Genomic DNA, 20,011 nt, shown 5'->3' with positions numbered 1-20,011 from the left:
TGAACATTTTATAATTTAAAAGGTAGTCATGGTTATTTAGCTTTGATATGTACATGATTACGTTTTCTGTGCTGTCATTTTATTTTAGGCAGCATACACAAGACTATACGCTTAGCCGAAAACAGCTGTTCCAGGACATTCTGTCGTATAATCTATCTTTAATTGGTTGTTCAGAGACAAGCACTGATGAAGAAATTGCTGCTGCAGCAGGTTTTTAAAGACCTCTTATTGTTTCCCATGTGAAAATTTGAATTTAGGCCATTTAAATTTTTATACTCTGTTTTTGTTGACACCTTTAAATAGCTATAATTACATATATTCACTTGTGACACTTTAGATCTGCTCTGTCCAGTGCAGTAGTCACTAGCCATGCGTTGCTGGTCAGTTTAAATGAATTAAAATTGAATCCCTCAAGTCACATTAGCCACATTTGAAGTGCTCAATAGCCACTATTGAGTTTAATAGCTCAATAATCATTAAGTGCTTGCTAATAGAGCAGTGCAAATATAATATTTATATTATTGCAGAAAGTTCCTTGGACAGAGCTCATCTAAACAGCTCAGTTTATTTAGAAGAGTTAACATATTTATATAGACATTTTAGTAACTTTTTAAAATAGACCGCTATTTTTATTTATTATTATTGTCAAAAGTAGAGTTGGAAGATGACTGTAGTTTCAAATTCTATGATGAAATAAAAAAGATTTGATATACTTTGACACAGTAGAAAGCATAGGTTTTTGTCAGACATTGTGAGTAAATATTGTTAAGTTTTCTCCCAGATTTAGTGCCAAATATTAAACCTTAAGTTATAAGTCTTTTGGAAGTAAGGGAATTGGTGTTTATTAAATTTAGTGTTATTACAACCCAAAGTGATTGTAAAGTAACTGAATCTATTTAATCATTCTCAGTTTGGGGGCTTTAGTTTTCACTTGTTTATTAGTTTATTTTAGGAAATATATATTTTTTCAGCCCAAATTGGGTGCATGACTTGGTAGGATTTGCCATAGTAGTTAAGATCATGTAAGCCTTGCCCATTTAGAAGATGTTTTGTCTAGTACCATATACATCACTTTAATTCTTAAACTGTTCTTCACTTCATATTCTAATTAGCTTCATCTCTATGATCCATATTTTTTATACTTTTTATGAAGATAGCATTGCTCTAATTTCAGAAAAATATGTTGAGAAACTTTTTGGAGTAAACAAAGATCGAATGTCAATGGACCAGATGGCCGTTCTCCTTGTTAGCAATATCAATGAAAGTAAAGGCCATAGTGAGTATATCTCTCTCTCTCTCTCTCTGTCTCATAGAAATATCTTGTAGTTTGTTTATGACAGCAAATTTTTTGGCATTGTGTTCTCCATATAAAAGATATGTATGTCATTTCTAACACAATGGAATAAATTTAACTATTTTTGAGTATAAAAAAGGTAGCCTGCAAAACTATAAAAAACTATAAAAAACTAACAATCTTCTCTACTTTAGCACCTCCGTTTACAACGTACAAAGATAAAAGAAAGTGGAAACCAAAGTTTTGGAGAAAACCTGTTTCAGAGAATAGCTTCAGTAGTGATGAGGAACAATCTACAGGACCAATTAAGTATGGTAAGAAGTAATTTAAGATCCAGAATCATTAAATTGTGGTGTTCCCTCTTTGTCTAATACTTTTTACTAATCTTTTGGTGTGTCCACTAGCCTATTTTTTTTTAATATCTATTTTTTAAAAACAGTCATGCCATTGATGTTTAAGGCAATTAGTTCTTCCTTGTATGGGACTGCCTCTTATATTCTAGGATGTTTTGTATTTATGCCCCACTAAATGCAGGGATTATTCTTTAGTAAATGTGAGGGTTTCAAATATTGCTAAACATGCTCGAGTGGGGAGGGGAGAGCAGTACTGCTCCCATTTGAGAACCAGTGCTTGGCCTGTATCTTCTTGAGGGCAATGTACATTTTATTTCACCGCTGAGTCTTTGTTTTCTGACATGCAGTAAGTAGGCTCACAAAATCAGTGAATCAGTGAATAAGTAATGTATGATGTATGAATGAGTGTTTTATTGTAAAGCACATCTTGTGGTGTAATTTCAGGTTTGCATAATTTGTTTACTATTTGTAGATTAGTAAATACCTAATAAGTGTATGCTCTAATGTGCTTGCGTACATTAATATAACACTTTTTCTGTAATTTAGATGTAGTAGAATAAATCATCTTCATAAATTACAACTTTCTCTTAAATTTAGTGACTAAATTATCACTTGATGGCACTTTACTCTCAAAGCAGGGAGACCATACTACTTGTTTGCTTAGCAGAGTCCTAGTTTATACCTGTCGTTCTGGTGTAATTTTTAATAACACCCTCTTTCACTCTTAGATGTGTCATGGTTTGGATAATAAATTATATAATTGTTTTACCTTAAAACTCTGAGCTAAATCATGTCATTAGAATTTTTAGATTTTAAAGATGAGGCTAATTGTTTTTTCTTGGGTCTGTGGGTAAGAGAAAGTGTGAAGCTAGTGATACTTTCTTATAGCCTTTCAGCCAGAGAACCGAATAAAAGTTCCAGCCTTGGATACTGTTGTGACTCCAGATGATGTCAGATACTTTACAAATGAAACTGATGACATTGCTAATTTAGAAGCAAGTGTGCTCGAAAATCCTTCACATGTACAACTTTGGCTCAAGCTTGCATACAAGTACTTGAATCAAAATGAGGGGTAGGTCTGCTTCTAATCTTTGTGTAAACTGTTGCACGTTTATATTTTTATGTGTTTGAGGTTTATTTCATCTGTGGTAATCATGTTTCCTTCCTTGTATCAATGGAGCCTTTGTTTTTTGACAAAGCCAAAAGCACTTTATTGTTTAAAAGCTATTAGAAAAAGTTTAAGATTAGATCTTGAGTTGTGTGCATGGCTCAGTGTATGGGTAATAAATTAGCTACAGTTTTTAATTGTAGTAGACTCTTAATTTCAAAGTAGGATTAGTTTGAAACAGTAAATTCTCAGTGGTGTAGGATTAATTATTAGGTTTTTTGAAAAGGAGTAGTGGAACAGGTTAAATTTTTTAATTTTCATTTGGAGCTTAAAGCTTGTCTAAGAACCTTTAAATACTGGTAAATTGACTATTTTTCTGGGTGTGGTGTTCAAATAAGGTACATAGTAATTTATCTCACAAATGACAGCTTCTGTTGCATAAATGCATTTTCTAACTCCTGTGCTTTTTGATGGGATTACCAGGATTATTCTTTTATTACCAAGAGTAATTTTTTATTACTATAATTTTTAAATTATAATAATTCAGTTGTGTTTTTACAAGCTACTCTGAATGTATTTCTGTCTTAAAACTTAGTATAGAAGTTTTTTTGATAAAGCAACAATGCAGAATTCTGCTAATACACCTCACATACCTGAATATGGTGTTTATTTAACTTGATGTGTGTCATTTCCACATTAATGGGATAAGTTATAGTGTTTTCTTTTCTGACTCATTTACTGAATGAAGGCCAAAAGATCTGTACATTATTTTATGAATAGGATCACGAGAGACAATTATCTTCTCCAAGAGATAGCAAGCCCTTGACGGTTGAAAAGAACTATTATATTGAAAGCTTTGATATTTTGTGCTGGCAGTAGCTGGCCTTGAGGGAGAATTGTTTAACTTTTTCCATTCCTGGACCAGTGTAAATCATAAAAGGTATTGCTGAGTATGAACATAAAGCACATTTGAAGTTGATAATCTAGTGGTTTTATAACACAGTGGTTTTATCTGGTAAATGTTCTCGGAACATCCATTTAAAAAGGAATTGCTGGGTGTATGAGAAATCAGGATCATTTTTGGAGATGTGATGTAAAATTCTAATCTTGCTCCCTTTGTCATAGGCGGCTCTGGCTTCTTGTTAGGTTCCAATAGAAAATGGAATTTAAAAATGAACTCATTAGACTAGCCCTTTTCCCGTTTAGAAAAACAAAGTGCACCTCGCTGTCAGCATTAGTTTAGCATCACGTTTAGGAATGCTTCGTTTTCTAGGATTTGACATTTTCAGCAATCGCGAATTGCTATGTTTTATAAATAGAAATACCACTACTAAAAACAATGCGTTAAATAGAATGATGTCATTTGTTTCTAAAGACTATTGATATACTAGAGCAATGAGAAAATAGTAATAAAAGTGAGATATTACATGGCAACCTTCAGGGTAAGGGTAGGACTGTAATCCACGAGTTATCTCGAAGTAAACACTCCAGGTGTCACTGGTGAGTATTCTCAGGGGAAATGGGTTAAAAGTATTTTCAAGCATTAAAAAATGTTCCTGCTTTTCTTTTAAACATGTAGACTGTGTTCAGAGTCCTTGGATTCTGCTTTAAATGTTCTGGCTCGAGCTTTGGAAAACAACAAAGACAATCCAGAAATTTGGTGCCATTACCTCAGATTGTTTTCTAAAAGAGGAACCAAGGAGGAGGTACAGGAAATGTGTGAAACAGCTGTTGAATATGCTCCCGATTATCAAAGTTTTTGGACCGTGAGTAGAAAAGATAACATAGTCCTTTGTGTGCTCTTAATTCTTTGGGTCATCTTAAATATTGACTTACAGCTTAATAGATCATATACTTTATTTGCATATAGAGATAATGTTGCATTCTGTGTCCAGTAACCTCAAAACCACTTCTTTGGGTCAGGATTATTTTATATTAAACAAGAATATTTAGTGAAGAGGTGATTTTTGTTGTTAAATTTATTGGTAGGGAAAAAATATAAATATTTTAAAGCATTTTACATTTACCTATTTTTAAGCAGTTTTAGTTTGGACAAAGTGAAGTGAATTTTGTACAAAACACCTGAAAAGAATTTATTTATAATTTCTTATGCATCTTTAACATTTTCATGAATGCCAGGAAATAGTGGTATCTGTCCTCATTACTTATAGCAATAATATTAATTCGTAATTCATACTAATATTAAACCTTGCTAAGATACAAAGATTTAGTGAAAAAAATGGATTCTTCATTCTCTGAGAGAATGAGATGTTTCTTACCCAGTCATAAACTTAAAATTATAATTAATCCACTTGTAAAATAAATATTCATTAATATTTGAACTTTTACCAGCTGAACTCAAACTATTAGAGTGAGATAAATTTTCAGATAAATTTATTATTGTCAAGTCCATTATTTATTTGCTAACTGAAATTCAGAACGAATAGCTTTGGATAACATATCCCTTAAATTTAATGAGCGAACATGCCACCCCAACTCTTACTCTCCTCATTCAAGTACTGAATAGATTTGGACAGTGAATTATGCTTGATTTTTGACCTAGAGCCTTGTACCAAAATTAATGCTATCGGTCACAAGATTTTTAGGGTGTAATGTTTTTCCTTAAAGTTATTTGGTCTTTAAAAGACCTCTTGATTTTTTAAGTTGATTAAGTCTTTTTAATTATTTATTTTGATTTTGCCACTTAGTTCAAATATGAATGTGATTTTCAAAATCTTTACAGTAACATACCTAAGCAGTGCAAATTGTATGTGATCATAAGCATGTGAGCTTTTGGAGATCCATTATGGTCTTGCTGTCATTTACCCATTGATTCAAGGAAAGATGAAATTGCTTCCGTGATAATTCTGAGAGTACATCTGTGTTTTAGTTTTCATCTGACTTCACTTTCCAACTTGTAGAAAGGAAAATCTAGGTTATAGTACTAGAAGATGGTTTTATAGATATTTATAATTATCTTTTTTATAGAAATTAAAGATTTAATATGAGACAGTTTATTAATGAAATGTGAAAAATCTGTAGTTTTGCAGTTTATTCTTACAAAGCAAGATTAATTATATGAAACCCCTTTGGGCAGTTTCTGCACCTAGAAAGCACCTTTGAAGAAAAGGATTACGTATGTGAGAGAATGGTGGAGTTTCTGATGGGAGCAGCCAAGCAAGGAGCATCAGATATTCTGTCCTTTCAGCTTTTAGAGGCTCTTTTGTTTAGAGTTCAGCTGCACATATTTACTGGAAGATGCCAAAGTGCACTTGCAATTTTACAGGTAAACATTTGTTAATAGCATTTAATTATACTTTGCCGAGAATTTTTAAAAGGTCTAAAACATAGATATAGCATTGTTCAATGATAAGGACACAGACTTTAGATTCAGATCCTTATTTTGCCACTTATGATAAACTGTGTGGAGTTGAGTAAGTTTAAGCTTGTTTCCTCATTTGCTTAGTAGAGATAGTACTTTCTTTGGAATGTTTATGAGGTTTAAATGAAAATAATGTATGTTTAGTACCCACCAGAATAAACTCCAGTATTCTAACAATAAGGGAAAAAAAATAGTCCAGAGTGAAAGTCTTCTATATGGGTGTAGTGTGTGTTTGTTTGTTTTTATTATTTTCTCTTATTAGATTTTTGAATACCAAAACACTTAAAATGTACAAATAAATTTAATCGTTTTTCATTAAGTATGGCATGAACTTTAGCACAGTAAAATATATGTTAATTTGGTATTGATATCTAAAAAGTTTTTTGATTTAAAACAAATTGGTGACTATCAAAATTTTGACATATTTATTTAAGAACCACTCCAAAGAAATACAACACTTTTATTCTTCTTTGCCTTTACATTTGAATTTTAGGACTAGAAGTCATTATTTTTAAAAACATTTTCAGATTATTTTTTTTATTTTACCTAGAATGCATTGAAGTCAGCTAATGATGGAATAGTAGCTGAATACCTTAAAACAAGTGATCGATGTTTGGCATGGCTGGCCTATGTACATCTTATTGAATTCAACAGTCTGCCTTCAAAATTTTATGATCCATCTAATGCCAATCCTTCAAGAATTGTTAACACAGAACCATTTATAATGCCATGGCAAACAGTTCAAGATGTAAAGACTAATCCTGACATGTTGTTAGCAGTATTTGAAGGTAAGTATAAAAGTTTATAAATTATTTAGAACATCAGCTTATCCCTTATAATTCTTCATAACTGGAACAGAAATACATATTGCAAATTATAGTTTCGTACTTTATTACATAAATATTTAAAAGATTAAGGATTGAATCAGATAAGATGAGCATTAGCATCTGTGAAAGCTGAGAACTGTTACCACACTACATAAGTAATTTTCTGATTATGGCAAAAGGATATCAGCTAGATATGTAGATTATATAGGTTTAATGGATTGATTGAATCACAGAATCAGGTAATTTTTTTAAAGCAATCTACCAAGGTGAAAGATGTTAAAGATTGTATCTTATTTTTTCAAGTAATTAATATTTTCTCCATCAATCAATGAATTTGATTGTTACTATATACTAAATAATGTATTTGCTGTAGAGCACATATAAGGTATAAAGCCTGTTCTTTCCTACTAAGAAATATGTAGCCTAGTCAGAAGATAAAATCAATGTGTTTGACATAATTATTAAATAAATGAGATGATAGAACTGGACATTAGTATGTAGTCTAAATTCTATGCTTATGGATGAGATTAAGATATGTGATTGATAGAATTATATGGTACAGGCCATAAATCCAAAGAGAAGAGATTATTAGAGGTTGGCATGATGAAGGAAGTCTCCATAGAAGAATTAGGACTTGAAGCTGGACTTCGAAGCTCTGTCACGTAGTGGACCTCTTCAAAGATAGGACCCTTGTCTTATTTCACTCTATATTTTCCAAGGGCCTATAATGTCTGGCTGTGTACTAAGTGCTTAGTAAATGTTTATTGAATAAACCAATGACGAAAGGAAGGAAAGGTAGGACATTCCTGTTCGGAGAGCTAAGTAAACAAAAAGCACCAAGTAGATAGGAATTGGTACATTGGATTTGAAGGGAGATTAGAAGAAGGGAGAGTCCTTATCAAAATCAGAATTTTGTGCTAGAAAATACTAGTAATTAACCTTGGTAAGTGGAATGATACCAGATTTTCAAGAACTTTGTAAGTAGACTTGATGGTAGACTTGATGGCAATAGAGGTTCTTTTAGAAAGATGTGCTAAAGAGATGTGGTACCAAAGTAGAAATAACAACGAGAAACTCATTGCTATAACAGACACACAAAAAGTAACCTTGGAAAGAGAGTTTTAGAGATACTTGAAGTTAGCACATAGAGATGTGGGAGACAAATTCAGTGTCAGGAAAACAGAGAAGAAATAGTCAAAGATGATTTCTGGGTCTTGAGACTGGGAAAAGGAAAACATAATAATAGAAAACTGGTAAAGTGGAAAGACTGATTTTGGTATTCAGAGTGGTAATTGTGAATAGAAATTGGTCATCCCACTGGGAAATGCTTATTGGCAGAAGGAAATAAGGAAGTAGACCATAAGTGGACAATTATGGAGGGAGAAATGGATTTGAAAGCTATTAAAATAGAAGTGCTTTACAGTTTTTATTATACTCTTGCAGTAAATTATTCAGTAATTGAATCTATGAGATATTTTCTCTGAGGAAATGGAGATTTAAATGTATAGCAGTAAGGGGGCAAAAGGGAGAATAGAGTCAATGAATGAGACTAAGAGGAAATATAAGTCTCTTGGAAGCAGAGGCAAGAAGAAATTAAAAAGAAGAGCAAGGACACTATCAAATACAGTGAATGCAAAGGTAGGCCTTTAGGTTTGTTTAGTTACGATCCTACAAGTGAACTTTGAAAGTACAGTTTCAGAGTGACATTCATTTTTTCAAAGATTTAAAAAAAAATGTAGCTAACATACAGTATTGTATTAGTTTCAGGTGTATGCCATAGTTATTCAACATTTACCTAAAGTGATCACTGTAATATGTCCAGCAGTCATCTGACACAGTACTATGCTATTACAGTATTATTGACTATGTTCCCTATGCCATAGACCACATCCCCATGACTTACTTGTTTTATATCTAGAAATTTGAACCTCTTATTCCCCTTCACCTTTTTCCATTTTTTGTTGTTTTTGTTGTTGCCATTGTTGTTTTTCAGAATGGCATTCATTTTTTAAACTCCACAAACCTGGAAAGTTATTCATTGGCCAAGGAGGAAAATGCTGACAATTATACAAAGTAAAACAACCATTCTCTAGGAAGCAGTATGATCAAAGGATTCTTTACAAGGGGGAAGTGTGTTTTAAAGGAATAAGGAAAGGATCTAGTTTAGGGGGAGACATTTAAATGGCTATATAACATCAGAGCAAAAAGCCTCTTTTCAATGAGTCAGAGAAAGATGAAAAAATTCATTTAATTTCTTTTTTTTTGAGATCAGTTTTAAGGAATTTAGGATAGATGCAGAAACACTTGTTTAAGTGAAAACACCGATAGATGTGAGAGCTCATATTGGTTGGTTTTATTCTTCCTAGGAAAGTGAGGGTGAGAGATTGAATTTTAGGAGTTTGGAGATATTTCAAATACCTCTTTTGGGTTAAAAAGTCAGGAGTTCATAAGGTGATAGTCAAGCAAGGGGATAGGCCATCTTCACCTATTGGTCTCTTAGAGTTTAAATAACACAGCCATATATTTTATTTTATGTTCGATTCATGTTATTGTGATGTTTTTGGATAGATGCGGTAAAAGCTTGCACAGACGAGAGCCTTACTGTTGAGGAAAGAGTAGAAGCCTGTATGCCAATTTACACAAACATGATTGCTTTGCATCAGCTGCTGGAGAGGTAAAACTTAATTGACAAGCTCTTAACCTTCTATTAAAAATTGATTTTAAAGTGTTTTTAGTTGTGTTTTTTTCTTGTTAAGGTATGAGGCTGCAGTGGAGCTTTGTAAACATTTATTGGAGTTGTGTCCCATGAACTGCCAGTTGTTGGAAGCCCTTGTTGCTTTATACTTGCAAACAAATCAGCATGACAGAGCCAGGGCAGTATGGCTTACTGCATTTGAAAAAAACCCTCAGAATGCGGAAGTTTTTTATTATACATGCAAATTCTTCATCTTGCAGGTAAAAAAAGGTCTCTTAATGTTTAAATATGATGTTTTTATGTTTCACAAATTCTTATTTATCTTTTGAGATGTTTCAGGCATTGGCCACTCCAGGAAGCTTTTCCTGGTCCTTTTGGCCTTTGCAAACTGTGTTAGATACTCTTCCTCTCTCTGCTATAAATACCATGTGCATAATTCTACCATTAGACTTATTAAATTGGTTTATAATTTTGTTTATAGCTGCTTTATCTACTATGCTAAGAACTCCTTGAGGATATTAAGGAGCATGTCTTACTTAGATTTAGAGCCCCAATACCTAGCACAGTGCCAAACATATAATAGAAGCTAGTAAGTAATTGGATAAAACTTGAGCCTGTGATATATTGGGTGTTAAGCTTTTTAATGGTTTGGTGAATTTAATTTGGAGATCAGAATTTAGAAGTTATCTCTACTCCCCACCTACTCAAGACACTTAATCTAATTAGTTTTTCCTCCTTCAAAAGATTTTAATTCAACATGATGAGCCTAATGTGTATTCTTCCTCCCTCTTTTTAAAATAGAATCGAGAAGATAATCTTCTCCCATTTTTGCGGAAATTTATCGCATCCTTCTTTAAACCCGGGTTTGAGAAGTATAGTAACTTGGATCTGTTTCGGTAAGTTTTTAGAACTGTTGATTGGCAGAGGAATGAGAAATAATATAGTTTAGTGGAAAGATTACAAGATTTTTTTTTGGTGGATGACTACATTTTTAAAAAGTACTGTAACACTCTCAGAGTGTTATGAAGGCAGTAGATTTAATCAAAAAGGAAAGATATAAAATACTTTATATTTTTAATATTAAAGACACTAATAAAAGTGCTACGTTAACACCATGGTGATTCATTCAGGTTTTATTATTGTTAGTTTTAGTACTTAATACTATGAATTACCCTGAGAGTAAATTTTTAAAAACTGAGTTTTAATTTATTTGGTGATCTAGTGGATGTAAATAATACGCCTTTAAAATTTTAAACAGAACTGTTCTAACCTCTGCAATGATGTTAAGAAGCTTTAGAGGATTCTTTTTTTCTCAACCATCACTTTTCTCAGTAACTAATGTCGAGCTCTGTATTTACTGCCTTTGTTTTGCTATGAGTTCTTATTCTAACAAAAATAAGAGGCCACAGAAAATTTTGAAGAATGCTTTCTTGGAAGGCTTTTAAAGTTCTCTTCCTTCTTCCTTTTCATTTCTCTGTAGGGATCAGAAAACTTTTTCTTAAGGGCCTGATAGCAAGTATTTTAGGCTTGCAAGCCATATGGTCTATCACTACTAGTCAACTATGCTGTTGTAGCAACAGCAACCATAGACAATATATAAGTGAATGGGCATGGCTGTGTTCCAGTAAAACCTCGTTTACAAAAATAGGTGTAGTTGCTGATCCTAAGTAAAACAGCATTAAAAGAAAAATATTTTATGACATACTCTATAATTTTATGTTAGGAAGAATAGAGAGAAGGAAGGCCTAAGCCGAATATCTCCTAAAAGAGTTTCTTGTGGAAAATACTGATAAGTGAAGAAAAATTTTAGTTTTTATTTTTATGTATGCAAGTCTTGTTCTTGCAGATATTTTTCTTAAGTGCTCCCTCCATTTACTCCCAGTATAGCCATATTATATAAAAACGTTTTCACAAACAACGCACAGTTAGGTCAGTGTTCTATCCACCCTAGAATATTTTGTGAGCATGGCAGTTTTATTGGAGATTTGGTAAAAAAGTTTGGGGCCATTATTTTTTCCTAGACTTGAGTCTTTACATCTGTCCTCTTGTGGTATCCAGCTTATTGCCATAGTGATTTTAGTACTCTTCCTGAACTTCTGCTTTGCTACATCCAGATTAATACCTTAAAATTAATTACAAAAGAATAATTTAAAATGCAAATTAATAGAGAAGAATTAAACTGTTCTATAAGGAATTTAGAGATTGTCCAGCTTTCCCTTCTTCCTGTTTAAACTAGATTGCTTAAACATCTCAAACTCAGTCACAGGATAAATCTGAGGCTGAACCAAATGTTTTACATACTTGCTGGTTCTGATCTTCCCTTGGCATGGAGGTAGTTGGTTTAGCTTAAAAGATTTTGCCAGTTTCTGCCATGGTAACTAATCAAAGATCGTCAGATCTTCTTGATCAGTTTAAATGAAGCAGAATAAATAACGGTATCAATAAAAATTTGGAAATGGGTTGCCTCCAAATAATCTTCTCATTGTTTACTAGGTCATCTTTATTAATTTTTTTTGTGGAAATAGTCAGTTCATAATTCATTGAGGATAAAAAGGTATCCTGTTTTTAGGGTTGTTTTTGTTTGTTTGTTTGTTTCTTAAAGATAATACTGAAGCCCTTACATGGAGTGTGCATTTCTCTTAATTTAGGAAATCTTTTTTGAGTCAAATATTAGGAAAACGGCAGTTAAGTCAGATAGTTTTGGGCATTATCATACTTACTGATGTAAATTTTTTAAATTTATAAATATAAATTAGCAATATTTATAATTTTTTTAAATGTATAAATATTGCTAATTTTTTAAATTTATAAATATTGCTTCCAACAACTTCTCCTATTATTAATAGGAGAAGTCAGTGTTCTTAATAGATTCAAAGTCTTATATTTAACTTCATGAGTAGAAATTACAAGCAAATTACTTAGAACTGTAATATATACCCAGAGTTGGATTCTATTATTTCTCTTTCTGTATAACATTTACTATAAAAACAGACGCAGAAAGAACTAGCTGGGGATAATTTTCATGTGTTTCAAATCAATTTGAAGATTAATAGATGGCCCTAACAGTTAATGTGGGGATTTCACTAACTTTACTGAAGTTAGCCTAGGGATAGAGTATTACATAGATTATATTTGAAGTCATCTCTTCTTACCTCATTTTTCAGTTGTGAAAACTAATATCCTTAGAAGTTAAGTAATTAACTCATGGTAATACAGCCAGTTATGGCCAAGTTAGGATGATAACCTGACTTCTAGTTGTCCCATTTCTTCCCTTCCTTATGGTTTTTCTCCCTCACCCCCAAGTCCCCATACAGCTTCTTTAATCCATTAAAACTTAGTCCCTTGAAATAATTTTTAAAACCAGTGTAAACAGTTATACTAGTTGTCATTGAGAACAATGTATTTCCTTCAAAAACATGGTTCTTGAAGATGTTGGTAAATGTTATACACACAAATTGAAATATATTGAGGGTGGGGACTAGAATTAGTTAAAGTCAAATAGATTTCTTTACTAATCATGTTAGAGCTTTTACTATCCTAATATGTTTTGTGGCTTTTCAAGAGGGGGCTATAATTTTCAGTATTTCCCAATCTTATTTGATCATGGACCTCTTTTTGACAAGTGATTTATGGGCCAACATATTACGGAATACACTTTGATATGTCTCAAATTAAAATGATAATGGTATGTGTGTGTTTGTATGTATGGGAGAGATTGTTTTTCTATATCAAATTCTTTAACTCTTAAAGAACTTCTTTTTACAAGAAAGCACAGATTTTGTAAGAAAAGTTTAGATACTTGGTAGTTTATTTGTTTCCTGTTTTTAGTTAGGTTTAATTACTTGATTATTGTGGTTCGTTTAATTTTAGGGATAGAATAAAAAGACTTCATTTTAGAAGAGGAGTTATTCATGTAGGTGTAAAATAATAAGTAAGTGATGATAGAGATATAACCAAAACAGTATGGTATACATGTAAAACTAAAATCTCATTAGGAAATTTAAGTTGAAAATGAGGGGGTTTTTTTTTTCCAAGTATTTGTAAACCATATGTGAAATTATTGGCATAATTTCAAACAGTATGTTTTTTTTCCAGGTATCTCTTAAATATCCCAGGACCACTTGACATTCCAGCTCGTTTATGTAAAGGGAATTTTGATGATGAGATGTTGAACCACCAAGTTCCTTTTCTATGGATGATTTACTGGTGAGACATTATCTACTGTGGAAATAAATGTTGCATACTAGGCTTGCATTCGTTATTTATAAATGAATTACACTGTTAAAATTAACCCAGTGTTAAAGTCTTTGAGCAAAATTGAAGGGATGCTAAGGTTTATATGTTATTAAAGAAGAAAGATCAAAAGAAGGATTCCATTGTAGTAATATCTGTAATGTTTAAAATATACTTTGTCATTCCTTTACCTAATAGAATTGAGCTGTAGACATACAATGTTTTCCTTCATTTTTTAAACAGCCTTTGTCATCCTCTTCAATCAAGTATTAAAGAGACAGTGGAGGCATATGAGGCAGCATTAGGGGTGGCCATGAGATCTGATATAGTGCAGAAGATTTGGATGGAGTAAGTTTAGTTCCTCTTAATAAGAACGGGATTTGGAATAAGGGGATATGGTGGGGAAAGGGGTGATCAGCGTTCTTGGTAAGAGAATTACTGGCTTAATTATTCTAAATTATAATATTTTTCTTTTGGCAGTTATCTTGTCTTTGCCAATAATAGAGCTGCTGGATCCAGAAACAAAGTCCAAGAATTCAAACTTTTTACTGATTTAGTGAATAGATGTTTGGTTACAGTCCCTGCTCGATACCCCATTCCTTTTAGCAGTGCTGATTACTGGTCCAACTATGAATTTCATAATAGGGTAAGAACTTAAAACTTTTTTTTTCCTTTAGCTGTTAATACAAAAGAAGGGGACCGAAACAACAACAGCAAAACTCCTGTTTTATATCGAGAGCTTTTCCGAAGACCACTTTCCTAGCACTTTACTATTGTTCTTGATGGTGTTTACTACTTATCTCTTTTCAGACTTATAAACAGAGCCCTTTAAGGTTCAATTAAGATAAAAGTACATATTGATAATGATACTTTAAAGAAAATTTAACATCGAAACAAAATTGAAGAGATGTTAAGGTTTAAATACATGTTAAAGAAGAAGGATTAAAAGAAGTAATATCTAATGTTTTGTTTGAATAGTTGGAAATTTTACTGAATGAAAAATTCTGTAACTTCAAAATAAGAATGGGCTTACACAGTGTAGCTGCTCTTTTTAATGTTTTGTCAAGCAGATGTATCTATAAATAGGACATAAAAAAGCTGAAAGCAGATGCTGTTTAGAATTTTGAGTAGAATTTATTGATCTATTTATAAGGTTATCTTCTTATAAACAATGAAATGGGTTTTTTTGGTTGTTATTTATTTTCGGAGACCCCTTTCATTTAGTGCAATGTAGGCTAACACCCCTTTAAAGCTCAATGCATACTAACATATAGAGTGGTTTTTTTGTTTTGTTTTTGTTTTGGTCAGGTGGTTTTGTTGCTTATCGGGTTAACCAGTTATTATGCTTTGTACTTCTATGCCGTTCTTTATCCCAGGATCTCAAACTACTTTATGGATATTAAGTCATTTACACATGAGCATTCCATGAACAAGATGTGGCAGGTATTATTAGCCCTATGACTTGCCCAGCTATAAGGCAAGTAAAGGTAGATTCAGGAATGAAAACCTGGACTCCTGGCTTCTTGTCAGTATTCTCAGTCCATAGCTCTCATCACTAGACCACATTTCCTAAGTCATATTTGGAAAGTCACAATTAATAGTAGGAACTGAAACTCACAGCATTATGCATTATAATTTATACATTCATGTCTTAAAGACCATTTTGGTTTTCTCTTTAAAACACACAGATAATCAGATTTTATATCTTGTTTCTCTCATTTTCCCCTCTCCTCAACCTTTACAGGTTATTTACTTTTATTTGAGCTGTGTTCCAAAGACCCAGCATTCCAAAACCTTGGAACGGTTTTGCTCCATTATGCCAACTAATTCTGGACTTGCACTGAGGTAAGAAAAAATGAAATTCTTTTGGTTCTCAGCCCAATAGTATAGGCTCTTCATGTGAAATTATTCTTGAAAACTTGATAAGAACAGTCTGGTCTTCCACTATTTCTTCACTGATGTGTACTGCTATAATTTCATAGTTGTTAAGCAGTAGATAGCTAGCTATTTTGTGTAAAAGTCAGTATAAAAATCTGGTTACTTCAGTAAACTGCAGGTTTTAAGGGGACATATAATTCAGTAAAGTTCATCTGTGTTCTCTAAGCACATGCCATCTGTTCTTAGCACGTGTATTATAAGCAGTAAGTGTGTTTTACATGTCAAAGGAACATTAAGAGATTTTTAAAGTATTACAAACATAGAAGCCAACTATATATATTTTGGTTGCCGTGATTTGTTTTCAGATAGGTCAGTTGCTCTCAAATATTAGCATGTACCAAAATCTCCTGGAGTGCTTATTTTAAAATGCAGATTCCTGAGCTGGAGCCCCCAAACCACATTTGAGAAACACTTTATCTAGGGATTTGAAACATTCAATTAGAAAGAGATTTTTAAGCATTTCTTTTGTAGTTTCTCTTCTCTGATAGAGAAAACCTATTTTTACTCTCAAGAATTGTACTTTCTAATTCAAAAAGGTACCCTGCATCTAATGCTTTGGCTTCTACTTGTGTAGTCATTCTTACTGCATCATTTGTGTCTTATGTTTCTGTTTGTTTTATGGATCATAAGGTACTTAAGTTTATCAAATATTCTCTTGTGTTTTAAAGTATTTACATTTCACTTAGCATATATGTGGGAAAAATGATATAAGAGACTGAAAAAATTCAAAGGCCTAAGGCTGTGACAGAAATAACCATAGCATTTTATAATAAAAATTGTCAGCATGTTGATCTACAGAAGCTAATTATGAATGCAGAACAATGTATTGTGGAACATCGCCTTTAGTAAAACGTGAAATAAAAGATGTCATATTTTGACTAGTTTCTGTTATGATAGGTACTTTTGCAATATAGGTAGTTCGATTGTTGGTTTTCCTGGTAAAGCTCCACTTCTGTATTTTGATACTCTTCATTTTCTTGTCCTTTTTTTTCAGAACAGAGAACTTAATAATTAGCAAATGTAGTTAACATTTTAGCTCAAGAATCATTCATGATTAACTATGTAATTAACCAAGAGAAAAATATCAGGAAATTGCATTAATGTATCAAGTCATTATTTTAGAATATTGGGGGGTGAGGGGAGGAGACACCTGGAGTGTAATTTGGAGAGAATGCTTTAATATTCTGTAGGAATATAAGGGCCTTATTTTAGTTTGTTGAAGTTGGCATGACTCTTGACCTCTTGCTCGTTTGCATGTTCCTGTCCCAGGGTAGTTTTTGTAAGAAGCATTCTGCAAATACTTGCTGCATAGTCTTGCTGGAATTTAACTGACCAAAAACTGTACTTCATCAAACATTCTGTTCATAGAACACATTTGGGATTTCCCACACTTGCAGTGCTTTGTTCATTTTCCTGAATGTACTTTACAGGCTACTTCATCATGAATGGGAAGAAAGCAATGTTCAGATTCTGAAACTTCAAGCCAAGATGTTTACATATAATATCCCAACATGCCTGGCCACCTGGAAAATGTAATGCAACAATCATGTACATGTTTTTATAGCTATTGCTTTTATTTGTAAGGTTTGCTCCAGACAGGTAAATCTGAAATGACATCTTTTTTTTTTTTTTTTTTCCCCCAGGACAGATCTCTAACTTAGAATTTGTTTTTGGCTCTTGCTAAGGGTTTATACTGAGAGTTAGGGAATGCTCATTAACAATTGCTTCTAAAAGCACAATGGGTAGAGTTGCAGTTTTCCTTGAAGGAGAACATTTAGATAACAGGACCGTTATCAAATCCAGAAATCTGTTATGCACATTTTAAGATTATCTCTTTTGAAATGTAGGGTTTTATCCCCTCACTTATAGTCTGATGTCCTCTTTCTTTTAAAGGTGTGCTAGTGCCAGATATTTTTTACTAGTAATTATGAATACTTTTGTTGACCGTTATTTTCAAAACACTGGTCTGCTTTATTCTTGTAAAGTTGATAAAAATTGTTGAATTTTTCTTTTTACTATAGGTTACCCTCCTTGGAAGTTTAGCCTGTTACTTTCAGGAAGTTTTGTACTCAGATTCCCGCAGTCAGTATTCAGCCAGTGGTAGTATCTCATTTTGTTCAAAGATATGTAAATTTTTTCCCCTTTTCTATATTCCTTTTTTTTTTCTTAGAGCCATTGCTGCTGAGATTGTTCTAAAGGGACAAAGAGAGGTAAGCCATGATCGACTATCAGATGGGTCACTTTCTTTTTAAAGCTATTCTGTTCCTTTTCTTGACTTCCTAATTTAAAACGATTAAAACATAGACGTTAACATCCCAGGAACTCTGGATGTTTGGAAATTCCCAAACTTGTGCAACCATTTTGTCTTAAATGCTATATTATGAAATATCATTCAAATAGTTAGGATTACGAAGGTGTTTTTCATCATGTTTCCTGATGGAATTGTGTGTATATCTATCTTATAGGTCCACCGTTTATATCAGAGAGCCTTACAGAAGTTACCTCTTTGTGCATCACTGTGGAAAGATGTAATGCTTTTTATCTTTTATTTCATCTTGAAGTTTTTCTATAAATTTTCTGCATGTGCCATATCCATTGATGTGGTAATGCTCAGAATCTAGCTCAGTCTTACTTCTATGCTTCCCTGTCTCTTACAGCAACTCTTGTTTGAAGCTTCAGAAGGAGGTAAAACTGATAACCTGAGAAAACTAGTTTCCAAGTGCCAAGAGATTGGAGTCAGCCTAAATGAGCTCTTAAATTTAAACAGTTACAAAACAGAAAGCAAGAATCACTGAACACTGGGTACAGTCAGTTCTAAGTCCTTATAATAATTGCCAAAATTATTTGAATGATCCTTCAAGATTAGGCTGATCCCTGGCTAAGGTCTGTGTAATGCAGACAAGCATTACTGATCATATCAAGTCCCCTACAAAATCCAATTCTCAAAACCAGAAGCAATGAACATGACCCTCTTCGATTGGATAAATGAACTTCCTGTTTGGCCTGCCTCTAGGCCCAGCCAGATTCTCATAACATCATGTACGTAAGTATAGTTCCTCAAAGTGACTGACATATTTTAATTTTGCTTTGTTTTTGTTTTTATTTTTTACTTTTCCCCCTTTATGTTGTGCTAGTCCTGATTCACTTGACACACTCTGATGCCTGAGAGATTCTTGTTTGGGATTTAATTTCCAGGGCTGTGTTTACAGTAAAAAGCAGGTAGCCCCTTTTAGTTCTTCCTCTTTAAACCTTTTGAGATTCTTTATTTCAGGATTTAAACTTAAGCAGTCCACCTTAAGGAAAGTGTAACTGCCATGGCCACAAGTCTGCTAGTTGCACTTGAATGCTCTAACAGGGTTGTTTATTGCCCTTTCTACGTTCTGGACTCCTTGCCGAGACTGTTTAACTTGAAGATTAAAGAAACTATTGCAAATGCCAGTGCATCAGAACCTAAGAGTGGTCAAATATTATGTGCAATTTTTTTGTAAAGAAATTTAATTTATAATAAAGTTTAACAGTTTAAAGAACAGTTAATATTTGAACTGCTTTGTATTGAAATACTACTTTGTAGTATTAAAGTTGTTTATAAACAAAATATTTTTAATATAAGTTAACTTTTTTAAAAATGTTGCTGTCTTTATTCACTTTTCGTTGAAATAGGAGATAGGGATATTCACTATGACTGTATCAACACTTTCTTATCTTGAACATGCTTTCCCATAAACATTTCAATGACTTTTTAATTTGTGAGAAAATGGTCCTGTTCTGTTTTGAGGGCAGTGATCAGATAGGTTTGCACTGCCATTAAAGTACTTCTTAAGACCCTGGTGTTTAGAAAGTATCTCCCAACTGTACTTTGGATGATTTGCTTAGTGACATGCTGTCTTATGTTGAATATCTGTGTGACCAAATATAAGGGAGACCTTGCTTTTTGTTTTGTTTTCAGTCTATAATGAGTTTGTTTACACCTGGTTAATTAGAAAAATTGTTAACGATACACACATAACTATAACAAATCTGGTCTTACAGCTACAATGCAGTCTTAATTATTACAGAGCAGCAGGCCCGTGAAATACTAGACAGTTCGTACATCTGTACATTTGTATGACGCTTAATCAAAATAAACCATGTTTCGAGACCCTGCACTATGCATAATAGACAGCGAGTGCATATTTGGCTAG

At 32.8% G+C, this 20,011-nt stretch overlaps 1 protein-coding gene across 2 annotated transcripts in view; it reads left to right on the top strand.

Moving 5' to 3' along the window:
* ZFC3H1 (zinc finger C3H1-type containing) overlaps positions 1 to 19,364 on the top strand; it is a 49,497-nt gene extending 30,133 nt beyond the window's left edge. Inside the window, exons 18-35 of one of the 2 annotated variants that reach the window (XM_006923747.3) lie at positions 89 to 210; positions 1,175 to 1,276; positions 1,489 to 1,608; positions 2,536 to 2,719; positions 4,335 to 4,521; positions 5,853 to 6,041; positions 6,688 to 6,925; positions 9,533 to 9,638; positions 9,721 to 9,919; positions 10,461 to 10,555; positions 13,755 to 13,865; positions 14,136 to 14,240; positions 14,373 to 14,538; positions 15,637 to 15,737; positions 17,261 to 17,362; positions 18,001 to 18,040; positions 18,296 to 18,358; positions 18,488 to 19,364. In XM_006923747.3, coding sequence (XP_006923809.1) covers positions 89 to 210; positions 1,175 to 1,276; positions 1,489 to 1,608; positions 2,536 to 2,719; positions 4,335 to 4,521; positions 5,853 to 6,041; positions 6,688 to 6,925; positions 9,533 to 9,638; positions 9,721 to 9,919; positions 10,461 to 10,555; positions 13,755 to 13,865; positions 14,136 to 14,240; positions 14,373 to 14,538; positions 15,637 to 15,737; positions 17,261 to 17,362; positions 18,001 to 18,040; positions 18,296 to 18,358; positions 18,488 to 18,625 — 2,368 coding nt within the window. In that variant the 3' untranslated portion in view covers positions 18,626 to 19,364. The remainder of the gene's footprint in view (positions 1 to 88; positions 211 to 1,174; positions 1,277 to 1,488; positions 1,609 to 2,535; positions 2,720 to 4,334; positions 4,522 to 5,852; positions 6,042 to 6,687; positions 6,926 to 9,532; positions 9,639 to 9,720; positions 9,920 to 10,460; positions 10,556 to 13,754; positions 13,866 to 14,135; positions 14,241 to 14,372; positions 14,539 to 15,636; positions 15,738 to 17,260; positions 17,363 to 18,000; positions 18,041 to 18,295; positions 18,359 to 18,487) is intronic. The other variant, XM_006923748.3, reaches the window with a different exon arrangement.
* The last annotated feature ends 647 nt before the right edge of the window (positions 19,365 to 20,011 follow it).

This window comes from Pteropus alecto, unplaced genomic scaffold, assembly GCF_000325575.1.
Source record: "Pteropus alecto unplaced genomic scaffold, ASM32557v1 scaffold76, whole genome shotgun sequence".
NCBI classification, from domain to species: Eukaryota; Metazoa; Chordata; class Mammalia; order Chiroptera; family Pteropodidae; genus Pteropus; species Pteropus alecto.
The sequence above is the reverse complement of the archived record's forward strand: the minus strand, read 5'-3'. Positions and strand labels throughout refer to the sequence as shown.